General features: G+C 38.2%; 1 protein-coding gene across 19 annotated transcripts in view; it reads right to left on the minus strand.

Moving 5' to 3' along the window:
- CORIN (corin, serine peptidase) overlaps positions 1-16,627 on the minus strand; it is a 264,257-nt gene that overhangs the window by 13,070 nt on the left and 234,560 nt on the right. For all 19 annotated transcript variants that reach the window (XR_012434810.1, XR_012434811.1, XR_012434809.1 and 16 more), the window contains 2 exons: positions 14,144-14,193; positions 13,821-13,995 (listed from right to left, as the gene is read on the minus strand). Coding sequence is in view for 16 of the 19 variants with exons in the window: in XM_045392336.3 (XP_045248271.2) it covers positions 13,821-13,995; positions 14,144-14,193 (225 nt within the window). In the remaining 3 variants the exon portion in view is untranslated. The remainder of the gene's footprint in view (positions 1-13,820; positions 13,996-14,143; positions 14,194-16,627) is intronic.

The following is a 16,627-nucleotide window of genomic DNA, read 5'->3' on the forward strand; positions in this document are numbered from 1 at the left end:
AATTAGGCTGCCAAGAAAAGAAAGCCAAGTATAGCGGCTGAAAATCTTCAGTTTAAAGGGAATTACTTGGCATTTGGCTGTCAAGCCTCAAAGCAGCAGCAAGGAGAGCTGGCACATCCTTAAAGAAGTTTGTGCAAAGAACTTCAGACTGTGAGAGGAAGGAAGCAGGCCAAGGTGAAGCCAGGTGAGAATCCACCAATCCCAGGGAAAATAACTGAGGAAGATGTTAAAACACCTTGTTCTTTGTTCTCACTGTGGATAGTATTTTATTCCTTGAAATCACATTTAGAGTCTAATCTGCTTCATGTTTACAATATTGTTTTAATAATAAATGCACTTTATAGACGATATTGAGCTTGTATGATTTCAACTTTCAATTCTTCAATTATTAACTCTAGAGAGAGAAAAAAAAAAAAAAACTCAGGCCAGATGCTCAGAGACACTATAGCATCCAGAGGAATTTATTCAGAATTGCAGACACAATGTCTCTGGAGGCAAAAATCAGTCCCTTTGGTTTGCAATTTGCCACACTCAGCTCTAGTTTAGACATGAAATTTTTCACTCAATTCAGCTAGTCAAATTTAAAGATTTCTATCTTTATCTTTTCTTAGGAGTGAAAAATTTTCCTTCTCTCAGCCTCTCTGACTTTGCTTAGAATATCTTATATTTAATATTTTTCCTGTTTAATAAAGGTACTATTATAATTAACACCTACGATAAAAATTTCTCTATTTTACAAGACTTACTCCAGAAATAGCATAGCTAAGTGGTGATTTGGAGATCATCTGAAAGTTAACAAATCAGCACTAAATAAAGAAATACCACATTATGGCATCATTGCTGTTCTACAAATTTTAGGAATCTCTTACTTTTAATATTGTGCTCTGTCCTTGGCATTTCATTTTTATTATTTTATTATTTTTATTTTTAGAGATGGAGTTTCACTCTTGTCACGCAGTGAAGTGCAATTGCGCGATCTCAGCTCACTACAACATTTGCCTCAGGGGTTCAAGCGATTCTTCTGCCTAGCCTCCTGAGTAGCTGGGATTATAGGCACCCGCCACCACACCTGGCTAATTTTTGTATTTTTAGTAGAGACAGGGTTTCACCATGTTGGCCAATCTGGTCTTGAACTCCTGACCACCCACCTCGGCCTTCCAAAGTGCTGGGATTACAGGCGTAAGCCACCATACCCAGCTATCCTTGATATTTTTTTAAATGATCTGTAACAGGCAAGGTAAAAAGATTTTTTTTCTTCAACTTTTATTTTAAGTTCCGGGATATATGTGCAGCAAGTGCAGGTTTGTTACATAGGTAAACGTGTGCCATGATGGTTTGCTGCACAGAACAACCCATCACCTAGCTATTAAGCCCAGCATCCATTAGCTATTCTCCCTGATGCTCTTCCTCCCCCACCCCCACCCCAACAGGCCCCAGTGTGTGTTGTCTCCCCACATGTGTCCATGTGTTCTCATCATTCAGATCCCACTTATGAGTGAGAACATGCAGTGTTTGGTTTTCTGTTCCTGTGTTAGTTTGCTGAGGATAAGGCTTCCAGCTTCATTCGTGTCCCTGCAAAGGACATGATCTCCTTCCATTTTATGGCTGCATAGTATTCCATGGTGTATATGTACCACATTTTCTTTATCCAGTCTATCATTGATGGGCATTTGGGTTGATTCTATGTCATTGCTATTGTGAATAGTGCTGCAATGAACATATGCATGCATGTATCTTTATAATAGAATGACTTACATTCCTTTGGGTATATACACAGTAATGGGATTGCTGGGTCAAATGGTATTTTTGCTTCTAGATCTTTGAGAAATTGCCACACTGTCTTCCACAATGGTTGAATTAATTTACACTCCCACCAATGGTGTAAAAGCATCCCTTTTTCTTCACAGTCTTGCCAGTATCTGTGGTTTCTTGGCTTTTTAAAAACTGCCATTCTGACTGTTGTGAAATGGTATCTCATTGTGGTTTTGATTTACATTACTGTAATGATCAGTGATGTTGAGTTTTTTTTTCATGTTTGTTGGCCACATGAATGTCTTCTTTTGAGAAGTGTCTGTTCATGTCCTTTGCCCACTTTTTAATAGGGTTTTTTTTTCTTGTAAATTTGTTTAAGTTCCTTATAGACTCTAGATACTAAACCTTTGTCAGATAAATAAATTGCATTTTTTTCCTCATTCTGTAGGTGGTCTATTGAATCTGATGATAGCTTCTTTTGCTGTGCAGAAACTGTTTAGTTTAATTAGATCCCATTTGTCAATGTTTCCTTTTGTTGCAATTGCTTTCGGTATTTTCGTCATGTAATCTTTGCCTGTGCCCATGTCCTGAATGGTATTCCCTAGGGTTTCTTCTAGGGTTTTTATAGTTTTGGGTTTTACATCTAAGTCTTTAATCCATCTTGAGTTAATTTTTGTATAAGGTATAAAGAAGGGGTCCAGTTTCAAATTTCTGCATAAGGCTAGCCAGTTCTCCCAGCACCATTTATTAAACAGGAAATATTTTCCCCATTGCTTGTTTTTGTCATGTTTGTTGAAGATCAGATGGTTGTAGGTGTGTGGCCTTATTTCTGGGTTCTCTATTCTGTTCCATTGGTCTATGTGACTGTTCTTGTACAGTACCATGCTGTTTTGGTTACTGTAGAATTGTAGTATAGTTTGAAGTTGGATAGGGTGATGCCTCTAGCTTTGTTCTTTTTGCTTAGGATTGCCCTGGCTATTTGGGCTCTTTTTTGGTTTCATATGAATTTTAAAATAGTTATTTCTAATTCTGTGAAGAATGTCAATGGTAGTTTAATGGAAATAGCATTGAATCTATAAATTACTTTGAGCAGTGTGATGATTTTCACAATATTTATTCTTCCCATTGATGAGCATGGAATTTTTTTCCATTTGTTTGTGTCCTCTCCTATTTTCTTAAACAGTGGTTTGTAGTTCTCTTTGAAGAGGTCTTCACTTCCCTTGTTAGCTGTATTCTTAGGTATTTTATTCTATTTGTAGCAATTGTGAATGGGAGTTCATTCATGATTTGGCTCTGTGCTTGCCTGTTGTTGGTGTATAAAAATGCTAGCAATTTTTGCACACTAATTTTGTATCCTGAGGCTTTGCTAAAGTTGCTTATCAGTTTAAGAAGCTTTTGGGTTGAGACAATGGGGTTTTCTAGATATAGGATAATGTCATCTGCAAACAAAGATAATTTGATTTCCTCTCTTCCTATCTGACTATCATTTCTTTCTTTCTCTTGGCTGATTGCCCTGGCCAAAACTTCCAATACTGTGTTGAATAGGAGTGGAAAGAAAGGGCATCCTTGTCTTGTGCTGGTTTCCAAGGGGAATGCTTCCAGTTTTTGCCGATTCAGCATGATATTGGCTGCGAGTTTGTCATAAGTGGCTCTTATTATTTGAGGGATGTTCCTTCAATACTTAGCTTATTGAGAGTTTTTAATATGAAGGGATGTTGAATTTTATTAAAGGCCTTTTTTGTGTCTATTGAGATAATCATGTGGCTTTTGCCTAGTTCTTTTTATATTGAACCAGCATTGCATCCTGGGGATAAAGCCTACTTGATAGTGGTAGAAAAGCTTTTTAATGTGCTGCTCGATTCAGTTTGTCAGTATTTTATTGAGGATTTATGCATCCATATTTATCAGGGATATTGGCCTGAAGTTTTCTTCTTTAGTTGTACCTCTGCCAGGTTTTCTTATCAAGATGATGCTGGCCTCATAAAATGAGTTAGGGAGGAGTACCTCTTTTTCAATTTTTTGGAATAGTTTCAGCAGATATGGTACCAGCTCCTCTTTGTACCTTTGGTAGATTTCAACTATAAATCTGGTGAATAGACTTTAGAATAGAGACTTCAAAGTAAATGTATGAAGTGGCTGGGGGAAATTCAGTAAGTACAGACTGTTACATCACAAGCCCTACCCATTCTGAGGGCCATCCGCCTCTTAGCTCCAGAAAACTGTTGTCATGTTGGAATGCTCAGTGGAACCTGACCTTCCAATTGTCTAAGGAAAGCCAAAGTTCTGGATTTTATGCAAAGTATCTGTGGTTTTAAATGCTGCCTAAAAAATTAAAAATGGATACAACAAGCAAACTAGATTGGCAGCCTGGGTGTCTCAATAGGATATAATCTCAATAGTTTTCCAAGTGTTTCTACACACTTTATTCCAAATGATCCTCACACCAACTGTGAGATGTAAATAGGGATTCATTGTTCCATTTTAGAGGAGAGAAATCAATGACTCAGAGGAGATGAGCAACTCACATGAAGTCACAGAGACAGCAAGTGATGGTAATAGACTAAATTGCTGATCCTTTGAACCTTATACACCATATCCTTAAGACTAAACTTCTCTGAAACAAAGACAAGGGTCCACAGGCATCAAAAAGGATTAAGGTACTGGGCACAGGAGCATATAGGATGGATGGAGACTCTTGTGAGTGATAAGGTGGCAGATAGAAGGAAGATGTGTGCTCTTTCCTGAATGTATCCCTCAAATATGATAGAAAGCTAGCCATCAGTGATAAAATTACAGGAAATGAACAATTCTATTATGCCAGGTTCCAAAAAATGCAAGAGAAGGGCCTAGTCACATACATATTCTAGACCTTCAAGAATCGGGTTTCAGAATGTTTTAGGGGGGGAAAGCTATGATAATATGTCTAGAGATTCTTAAAGCAGTCATGGCTCAATAAAGTTGGAAGAGTTTAAGTGCCAAATTCTGATACTACCATCACAAATAATTGCAGTATGTAAGAAAATGAAGAATCAGCTGAACAGTAAATGTGACTACAAAAAGATCTCAGAGTAGGCAAGAGCAGTGGCTTACACCTGTAATCCCAGCACTTTTGGGAGGCTAATGTGGTCGGATCATGAGGTCAGGAGTTCAAGACCAGACTGGCCAACAGAGTGAAACCCTGTCCCTACTAAAAATGCAAAAATTAGCCGGGTGTGGTGGCACGTGCCTGTAGTCCCAGCTACTTGGGAGGCTGAGGCAGGAGAATCACTTGAACCTGGGAGACGGAGGTTGCAGTGAGCCGAGACCGCGCCATTGCACTCCAGCCTGGGCAACAGAGCAAGACTCCATCTCAAAAATAAAAAATCTCAGAGCTTTGAAGTCTACCATAAAAGAATGGCATGAAACCAAAGTAACTGTCCAACAGTCTTACTTATTGAATGAGCAGGACTTTGTCTAAAAAGAAACAAAGTGGGAAAAATAAAAATGGCTTCTTGGCAAAATGATGTGCAAAATAGAACAAGAAAAGAGGAAAATTGTTGTCTTTAACAGATAATTTAAATGTTTGTAGAAAAGTAAGACAAAGCAGAACCATTTGAAGCTTACTTTACCTCCAATTTCTTTTTTTGTTGTTGTTTTGAGATAGAGTTTTGCTCTTGTTGCCCAGGGTGGAGTGCAATGGCACGATCTCGGCTCACTGCAACCACTTCTACCTCCTGGGTTCAAGTGATTCTCCTGCCTCAGCCTCCAGAGTAGCTGGGATTACAGGCACCCACCACCACGCCCGGCTAATTTTTTCTATTTTCAGTAGAGATGGGGTTTCATCACGTTGGCTAGGCTGGTCTTGAACTCCTGACCTCAGGTGATCTACCCACCTCAGCCTCCCAAAGTACTGGGATTACAGGCGTGAGCCACCACACTTGGCCCTTTACCTCCAATTTCTATATTCAAGGATAATAATCTTCAGACAATACCCAGATGATTAATCTATGTGATGAAAACATACAGTTGCTTAATACATTGGAAATGGTGAATTGATGTGTGGTCCAAGGCATGGGAGGAGCTGGTAAGAGATCACTGACCCTCTGCAGATGAGTTAACATTTCTAGTTTCAGACAAATTACAACCCCACATACTGAAATGACTACCAATATGATTACTAAGCAACACCAAGAAGAGGCTGACTTGTCCACTAACAAATATTTGTTGAGTGGCTGCTGTATGCCATGCTGAAAGAAATAAAAATTCAAGAATGAGGAAGGCAGATGGAGTTCATGTCTTCATAGAGTTTTCGTTCCACTAAACTAGATAGTAAAAAAAAAAAAAAGGTACAAGAACAAATAAGATGATCTAAGGCACTTAGAAGTAAAAAAAAATATGGTAATGTAGTAGAAGATTTGACAGGGCAATTGCTTTGGCTAGGTTGGTTAGGGAAGGTCTTTGAGAAAGTGACACTCAAATTGAGACTTGAATAATGGAAAGAAAGTAGTTTTAAGACTCTATGAAAGTATTCCAAACTGCAGAAACAGCAAGTACAAAGGTCCTGAAGCAGGAATGAGCTTGGAGGATTTCAGGAGCTGAATGAAAGCTAGAAAGGTTGGAGTCCAATGAGTGATAGGAGACTAGAAGGAGATGCAGTCAAAGTGGTGGGACTAGATCTTAATAGGCTCCAATGAGAAGATTTTATTCTTGTTATAAAGGGAAGTCAATGTAAAGTTTTAAGCAGGGGAGTGACATGGTGTGATTTATATTTTAGAAAGTTCACTATCTCACTGTGTGAATAATAGGTAATAAGGGAACAAGAGAGTAGTCAAAAAAAGTCAGATAGGAAACTGTTTCAGTAATCATTATGGATTGGTTGTGTCCCTCTAAAATCTATATGTCAAAGAAGTTGTAACTCCTAGTATATTATAATATAACTTTATTAGGAAATAGGGACTTTATGGAGGTAGCCTCATTAGGATGGGCTTGAATCCAATATGACTAATCCACATATATATAACACCGGCAGGTTATATATATAACCTGGAGAAAACTATCTGAAGAGGAAGGCAGACAGTAGGGTCCTACTTCTACAGACCAAGGAATACCAAAAATTGCCAGGAAACCACCAGGATCTAGGCAACAGGCATTCTCTCTCACAGCACTCAGAAGGAAGAAACCCTGCCAGTACCTTGATCCTGAACTTCTAGCCTCCAGAACTGTATGGCTCAAATCACTCAGCTTGTGATACTTTGTTCTGGCAGTCCTAGGAAATAAATAGTCCAGAAGTGAGATGATGGTGGCTTGGAGTAGGGTTATAGCTTTAAGATGGGAGAGGTGGTTGGCTTCCACTTTTTTGGAATAAGATTCTACAGAATTTGCTGATAAAGTAAATGTGAGAAGAATTAAGGATGACTCCTAGGTTTGGCATATTAGCAAACTGATGGATGATGCCTTTTACTGAGATAGGGGAAGTTTGTGAAGCAACAATTATTTGTTCAGTGGGAGAAGTGAGAAATAAATAGATTTGTTTGGGTCATGTAAAGTAGGATGTTTATTACATGTTCAAATGAACATCTTCACAGTTAAACGTATTCATGTGAAGTTGGTGGGTAGTGGTGATTGGGTGGAAATCTGGGCTGGGCTGGAGATATAAATTTAAAAGTTATGAACAAATATTTCATATATTTGATATTCAAGTATGATATTCATATTGCTATTCACATACTTTATATTCATATTTTTCAAATATGAAAAGTATTTGTTCAAATCAGAACTAGTATATAAACCATGTGATGAGATGAGTGACTCTAGACATACAAGAAAGCCAAGAATTTGGTACTGGGGAACTAAAGCATTCAGTAGCCTAAAAAAGGAGGAGCTGAATAAAGAGAAAAAGAGTTGGTCACTGACATATGAAGAAAACAAGGAGTTTTCTGTTATTTTAGAAGAAAAGTGAAAGTATTTCAAGAAGGATGTAGTGATAAAATACTGGAGAGAGTTCCAGTGGGTTGAAAACTGAAAATACATCATTGGATTTGGCAAGATGGAAGTTATTAGAGATTTTAACAAGTGTCACTTCTGTAATGATCTTGATAAGAACCCAACGAGAGTGTGTTGAAGAGAATGTGGGACATGGAGCGGTGTAGACAGTGACTGCATGAAACTCTTTTAGGAGATTTTCTGTGAATAGTGGCCAGAATGGAGCAACAGATGAAGAGGGATATGAATTCAAAGGAATGGGGTTTGTGACATTAAGGCATGGCATGGTTGCTGAAGGGAGTGATCCAGCAAAAAAAAGATAAATTAACGATGCAAAATAGAAATGATGACTTTAAGAGTAAAGTCTTTGAAAAGATGAAAGGGGATATGCTTGTTTTAAAATAGGAGCAAAGACATGTTGTCCACCATACTCAAGGGAAAGCAGTGAATGTGGCCAAAGAGGCTGGTGATTTGTTGGAATTGGGGGTAAGACAAGGTGAAAGACTTGATGGCATCTATTTTATTCATGAAGTATAAGGTGAGATCAGTAAAGGATGACAAAGATTTGGGGACAGAGAATAAGCTGTCAAATAGTTGTCTATTCACAATCAGAGTAGAAGAGTGACTTTACTGTGGAAGTATATTGAAAGCATCTGATTGTGTTACATGTTAATTTGGAGATCATGATCATATATTTTATGTGACCTCAGTTAGCAGACAGGTGTATGATATTCTGCAACATGGGTTAGGTGTTCAGGTGCAGATGCAACATGCATGACTAGGGAGTGACAAGACCGAAAGACACAGGCAAGTAACTACAACAATTTAAAACAAGAGAGTTTCAAATTTCTGAAAGCCACCAAAACAATGGGATTGCATGTTAGGCCAACTGCTAGCTATATCCTAGACCCAGACATTTTCCAGTGGAGAGGGAGGGTGACAGAAAACATTTCCATAGAGGGCAGGGCAGTGGGGAGTATGAGGTAAGGTCAGAGTCACCTAGGGATTTTTAAGGTCACACTTGCTCACTCCCTAGTGATGCTGAGAAACAGCACCCCATGGGAGGTATAGATCTAAAATGGAAAATTTTTCTTTTAGTGGACATTACTACTGACGGGAATGGGCCAAATTCTTAAGAGTAGATGGAATAGAAAAACAAATTGTGAATGACTGGCACAGTTCATACACTCCTAGAAGATAAAGAAGTAAGCAGAAGGACACAGCATGAGCTCAGTAATAAAAAGTCAGACCAAACTTCTCACTTCCTTTTCTCAGTGTATTAAAAGACTGCCAGATCAGGGCAGGCGGGCAAGTGAAAACAAGGATTTTGTTCTGTGGGGTATAGGAGAGGGAGCTGTTTAGAAATAGGTGAAAGATTATTGAGTAATATTAAGGGTCCAACTGATGTTGAAAGTCAGGCATGGCAGGAATCTGCATTCTTCAGTAATACTCTCCCTCAGTTCTGAAGAGCATAGACATAGGATCAGAAAATGTGGGCTGGGCGCGGTGGTTCACGCCTATAATCCCAGCACTTTGGGAGGCCGAAGTGGGTAGATCACTTGAGGTCAGGAGTTCAAGACTAGCCTGACCAACATGGTGAAATCCTGTCTCTACTAAAAATACAAAATTAGCTGAGCATGGTGGCAGGCACCTGTAATCCCAGCTACTTGGGAGGCTGAGGCAGGAGAATGGCTTGAACCTGGGAGGCAGAGGTTTCAGTGAGCCGACATTGTGCCATTTCACTCCAACCTGGGCAGTAAGAGTAAAACTCCTTCAAAAAAAAAACAAAAACAAAAAAACAAGAGAGAAAGAAAAGAAAAGAAAAAGAAAGGTCCTGGTGAAAAGACTGAAGTGATGAGCCCAGGGAACCAGGTAAGCTGAGGGAAAGAAAGGAGGCAAGGGCTGGACACGGTGGCTCATGCCTGTAATCCCAGCACTTTGGGAGGCCGAGGCAGGTGGATCACAAGGTCAGGAGATCAAAACCATCCTGGCTAACACGGTGAAACCCCATCTCTACTAAAAATACAAAAAATTAGCTGGGCATGGTGGCGGGCACCCGTAGTCCCACTTACTCGGGAGGCTGAGGCAGGAGAATGGCGTGAATCCGGGAGGCAGAGCTTGCAGTGAGCTGAGATCGTGCCACTGCACTCCAGCCTGGGCGACAGAGCAAGACTCCATCTCAAAAAAGAAAAAAAAAGAAAAGAAAAAGAAAAAGAAAGGAGGCGAGAAGGAGACTCTTTGGACTGAGACACCAGGGGACAAAGTGCAGCCACCAACCAAAAATCTTGTTGGTTTGAAGAGCTCGTGCAGAGGGAATCAAGACATGGGTGACGTGGCAGGAGTATGGGTTGTGGTCATGTAGTGGGAGGACAGTTTTTCACGTGGGTTTCCTGGAGAGGAATCAGATGTTTCTGACCATTACTAGCTGTGTGCCAGCCTAGGAAGTTCATTCTTAAGTCTTTTAGAAGTGGAAGAAAACAGGAAAATTGCTTGCTAAATTATCCCATGAAAGTCAAAGTCTTTCTTCCTTAGAACTTTTGAAAGAAAATTATCACTAGGACACATGGGGCTTGATCTGGTCAACCATCTCATGTTTTTAAATTTTCATTTGGGATTTTTATCTACCTCTTCATAGCAGAGCAAAACAAACTTGTCTTTTATTCCCATAAATATAATTAAAAGAGACAGGCTGAGGAGACCTACCAATGGGTCACTCTAGCCCTTGCCAAATTATGGGATCAGGATATTAAGTATATCCCATTAACTGCTGTCTAACTGATGGCTCCAAAAGGGAGTATGGCATAAATTAGAAGTTCCCAAAAGTTTGCAGCTCCCCCTGGAGATGTAATAAAACAGAATCAGGGTTATTAGCACACATTCAAGCAAAGGCTTGTTTGAAGTGGGGCATTTTCTAACTTCTTACGGATAGACTAGGCCTCTTTTGACAGTTTTGTTAAATTTAATGTTCTGTGAAACTTCATCAAGGCCTTTAATATTATGTACATGCCCTTAATTATAAACACATATTTCTTCTCTATTGCAAGATTTCTCCTGAACTTTACAGATCTGCCAGTGAGAGAGGAAACTTGGATAACACATGTGGAAATAACAAAAGTGGGGTATGAACCTAGATTAACCAGCACATAAAGAGCGCTGTTCCCTGAAAAAAAACTGTTGGATTCATTTAGGTAATCATCTCATGATGAATGTACTCTTGCTAGTACAACCTTCTTCTTACCATAGAGTTACAAATTAGGTCTGGAAAAGACATCTGGAAACATCTGGCCCCTTCTAAAGCAATAACATTTCAGTGTGTTTTTTGACATACTAGGCAGACTCTTCCAATAATTCTGGATCTTACACATTAAAAGCTCTCAAAAGAAGGTGCTAGTTTGATTTTTTTAATGTTTTATTTCCCCCAAAATAGCAATCAAATAACTGGATATACAAATTTCCATTTTATAATCACTATCACACTGTATTCTAATTACTTGTTTAAATGTCTGTCTCCTCACCAGATTAGCCCCTTAGAGAACAAAACATGTATCCATCTCTGTAACCTCCTTATGAAACTACAGGTATGTGCTGGAACTGTATCCTCTAGAAACAAGAGTATCAATAGGTGAGTAGCTTTCTTTAAGACATTTATTGCAGTATTGTTAAAATGGCAGCAAACTGGAACTAAACCAAATGTTTAGTTTGGGAATCAACTGGGGAATAATTTTAAAAGTTATAGTAAATCTATAGAATATTATTTGACTTAAAAAAAATGAGTTAGAGCTACGTCAATTGACCTGGAGAGATGTCCATGATATATTGCTACATGAGAAAAGCAACTTATAAATGAAAGTATAGAGTGTTCTTCCAAATTACAAAAGTAAACAGTGATGCCTTGTGAAAAATACATGTGTTTATGGTTGTGGGAGAATATTCATAACGCACTAACGGGGGTTACCTTAAGGATGATCAGGAGTTAAGGTTAATGAGTGTGGGAGAATAGTGTTAGCAAAATGCAAAAATATTCATGCCATAATGCTAAGGGAAAATGCAGAATGCATGATTTTAGCAATAGTTTTTTTAAAAGAAAACTTTACCTTTTGGTATATTACTGGTTGATGCCAGGCATAGTTCTTAAAGCTCTACACCGACTGTTTCACTTCCTGCCTGCACCAACTTGGTGAGGTAGGCATTATTATTCCCTTAATTTCACATAACAGAAAACTGTGGCCCAGAGAAGTTACTGAATTCTGTCAGTGGTTACACAATAATTGGCAAAGCTAAGACAAAATAATAACAAATAGGCAAAAAATGAAATTGCTTTTTTTTCCTAGAAACTAATCAGATCAAATGAAAAGTATCCATTTAATTAAGTAATAGATCTGTGGATTATTTTTTGTCTCAAATTTTTTTGCTATTATTTAATATTACTTCATTTAAATAAAGTAAAATTATTAAAAATAAATTCAATAAAATGGCTGGTATGGTGGTTTTCAAAACCTATCCTCAGGTCTTTTGATGTGGGAGGTCTGTGTTTCTTCCCTTCGAATCAGGTGGAGCCTGCGACTAATGGCTCTGGGCAACCACATGGGAGAAGCAATATTTTGTGCCTTTGGATGCTGAGTCAAAAAAGGTAATACAGCTTCCTCCTGGCTTCCTTTTTGGGAAGCTTGATTTGGAGGATGCCAGCCACCATGAAGTGAGTCTCATATGGAGAGGAACTGAGGCCCCAGCCAACAGGCAGCATCTACTGTCAGACTTCAGATGGTGCCAGCTTCTTCCTAGCCTTGGAATCTTCCAGCTGAGGCCCCAGAAATCACAGAGCAGAGACAAATTATGCCAACTACACTTCGTCTGAATCTTCAGTGAGCACAATAAATGTCTGAGTTTTTGTTTGTAGTTACTGTTTTGTTTATGTTTGGTTTTGTTTGTTTGTTTTGTTTTGTTACTAAATTACATAGCAACAGATAGCTGGAAGAGATTCTGCAGTGATGCTCATCAGTTTGGGGTAGGTTTTCCCTTAGTTTTATTATTTTGCTCTCTTTAGGCATATTGTGGTGGTTAATTTTATGTATCAGTCTGGCTGGGCCACAGTGCCCAAATATTTAGCCAACTATTATTCTATATGTTTCTGTGAAGGTGTTTTTTTCTTTGGGGGGGGGGGGATGAGATTAATATTTAAATCAGCGGACTTTGAGTAAAGCAGATGACACTCCATGATGTAGATGAATCTTACCCATTCAGATGAAAATCTTAATAGAACAAAGACTGACCTCTCCAGCAAGAAGGAATACTGCCAGCAAATTGAACTGCAACTCTTGCCTAATCTTCCTGCCTGCCACCTACCCCATCAGGTTTTGGACTCACCAAGCCTCCAGATTCACATGAGCCAATTATGTCAAAATAAACCTTTGTTTGTTGTCATTGCTTTGTTTCGTGTTTTGGTTTGGTTTGGATGGGCTCCAAACCAAAAAAGTGATCACTCTTCCCCTGAGCCAATCCAGTTCAATTAAGTTCATATCCCATTGCTACCCCTCTAATTGTCTCACCTCATTCAGCACACAGAAGAGAAATCTCACTTCTGCTACGACAAGGCTGCCTAGATTTGGAACCATAAAATGGACCATAACATAACCTCTCTCTTTACATACACACGAAAATACACACACTCTCTGAATAGCACACATATTACACACATCATACCTTTAAGTCTGCTTCCCAAACCACTCAACAGTTTCTCTGCATCCAAGCCTCATTGTAGTATCCAAATAAATCACTTCTGTTTAAGTTATAATATATGTGATATATTTAAGAGGTCTAGAAAAGAGACTAAGAGTAGCATGGAGTCAATCTTCTAAACTTCTTTCTCTCTCTCCCTCCTTAGGACAAAAATTGGAAGCAATATGCAGCCATTTCCAACAAATGAGCAGCCAGTATATTAGATTGCAACACCAAGGATAGAAAACTTTAGGAAGATAAAGACCTGGAAAGTAGATTAGCTGTGGCTTTCTCCTCGATGTGGCTTCATGGAGTTACATACGCCACTGAGAATTCCTGAGTGACAAAGTGATCAAATCCAGGCAAAGGAAAAAAGGAAAGGTGCAGCTTACCCCTCAAAGCAGTGAGCAACTGTCAGAACCCACTTCTTCGCAATGAGGACACAGCCACAGATATGTCCACTGGGTTCACTCTGCAGAGAACACTGCCATGGCCACCTTCCAGGGCGACTTGTCCGCCCCCCAAGGATCCTTTTGTTCATTCGGGCAGCAGGGCGGCGCCCACAGTCTACCAAGGAGCAGAAGACACAGTTTGTGAGTTGATGCCAAACCTTGCTAAATGCTTAGCTCTTTGCTGTCACTTACAAGGGATCACTCTTCCCCTGAGCCAATCCAGTTAAGTTCATATCCCATTGCCACATCTCTAATTCTCTCACCTTGTTTAGTACATAGAAGAGAAATTTTACTTCTGCTCTGACAAGACTGCCTGGATTTGGAAACATAAAACAGTATAACATTAAGTTACGTATTTACTGTTCAATTCAAACACTTTACCAGTGAAAAACAAGACAGTTCCAACTGTTACCATCGGAGATCACATTCTCTGAGCAACAATTCCCCCTGGTGCAGGAATTCTCAAGGCAGGAGTGTGGTCAGATATTAATCATGTTGTGGGCGGGAGTATATGGAATATATATATACCTCATTTTTTTAGTTTATTTAATATCATAATGTAATTTCACATTTGTGGGAAAAGAAATTATTTTAACAAAATTTCCCACATCATTTTGGCTGGTGGTACCACCACAATGTCAATTCAAACTACAATTCTCAAGGGGAGATGGGGGTACTTTTTAGAATCAATGGTGAGGAGGCAGCATGTCAGCTTTTTATGCTTATACAAAGTGGTGTGTGCTCAAAACCAGTTGAGAAATAGTCCAAGATGAGTAAAATATGACTTCAGAAATTAAAGAACAGATAAAGGAATGGAATGTTTAGACTGGAAAAGAGTCTTACGAAGATTTTCAAGGTTAAATTTCCTCTGTATGAGAAGTTGACAAGAGGAAAAGTAGCTTAAATTTATTTCATATAACTTTAGATGACATGATCAAAACTAGTAGGTGCAATTTACAAGAATTGTGGGTTCAGGGAAAGAATTTTCTAAAATCTAAGTTCAACTTTGAATGCAAGAACATAGTCCCTGTTAAAGGATCTTTCAATGTGATGGCACAAGATAATTCAGCTTGGGGTAGAAATTTTAATCACTAAGTTGTCTTCCAACCATGAAACATTTACATTACAACCTCAATGTAAATGAAAAAGGACCATAAAAACCCATATTGAGACTTTCAAAAATACTATGATGTACTTAGAATCCTAGATATCTCAGATTTAAAACAAAACCCAACCCTAAATATATAATTTCCACATTCCTTTCTGAAGATTTACTGTATTTTCATTTCTTGCTAAATTTACGTAGGGGTACGTGTAATTATTTGCATACAATATGTAATACAAGAAAAGCTCATTTGCTTTCTACCCTCCCACAGTCTAAAATCCTCTCTTCCTTACTCTCTATTGCATTATCCTAAATTTATTTGCAGCACTTACCAAAGTCCAAAATTATTTTTACTAATTTATAATCTTTGTCTTCACTCCATACAGTGTACATTCCCTGAGATAAGGGCCTTTGTTTACCCTCATTCACTTCTACATCTGCTCAAATCCTAATGCTGAATTTGCTATTAAAGAGATACTTAATAATTAGTTGTTATTTGTTAGATTGAAAACACATAGCTCTTAGGAATAGGAAAGTCATCAAAGACTATTCATCCAACTTCTTACTGGAAATTGCAGTTATATAAGATAACACTTCTAGTTAGTAAACCAGGACTAGAACCAAGTTTACTAACTCCCAATCTAGAATGAGTTATTTATTTATTCATTTACCTGACCTGAAAGGTTTTTTCTGGAATTCCAAGTTTGGGGAAACAAATCACTTTGTTAAAAGGTTTAGGTCATTGTTTCAGAGGAAGTATTTCAGTTGACAAATATGCAGAAATCTGGCTGCAGTTTGATCTGTGAGGAAAATGTCAAGACATTTTAAGAGGAAATGGTCCATTTTTAGTTTTCCTCTTTAAAATTCTTAAGAGGTAGTAACATTTATGAGCTTCGGAGTCAGATAAACTTATTTAGAGTTCAGACACTATCACTTAGCATCTGTGGGCTGTGAGATTTGAGCAAGTTATTTAAATATTCTAAACTAAATAAAATATTAAAGCTGTAAAATATTGGATAATCATCCATGGTTCACAAATCTATTTGAGGTTTAAATGAGTCAGTGTATATAAGACTACCTAGCTGTGTGCCTATAATGCAATAAGAACTTAGTAAGTGTAAATTTCCTCAATTTGTCTTCCTCCTACACCCCACCCATAGACAAGTGAAGTAGCCCTGTTTAAGATGCAATGATTTTTTAGGGGAAACTTATGTGCACTTTCAAGGCAACTTGATTATAATTTTATTTTGTGTCTATTCCTCTCTTAGACATTCCATGTTTTCTTAGTTATCATTGCTTCAATTCCCTTTGTTATCTAGTTCTATGTAGCATCTGTAGGAAATGCAGACATGAGGTTTTATTTTGAATAAGATATTAGAAGAAATCCAAGATTAGAACCCAAGTTCCTCTCTTCTCACCATGATAATTTCTGTAATGATGAATAAAAGAGAAAAAAAATCTATGTCTGGAAAGAAGAAATACAAGCAACCAATGTCGAAATGTAAAGGCAATAGCAAATCTATGGAAACTCTTTACTGAAAAGACAAATTAGGATTATCTTAAGTTAAAAAATGGAAGAAAGGCCTGATGAAAATTCTTGTTCTGTAATCTGACTCTACACAGTTCTTATGAATGCGTTCTT

Source organism: Macaca fascicularis, chromosome 5, assembly GCF_037993035.2.
Source record: "Macaca fascicularis isolate 582-1 chromosome 5, T2T-MFA8v1.1".
NCBI lineage: Eukaryota > Metazoa > Chordata > Mammalia > Primates > Cercopithecidae > Macaca > Macaca fascicularis.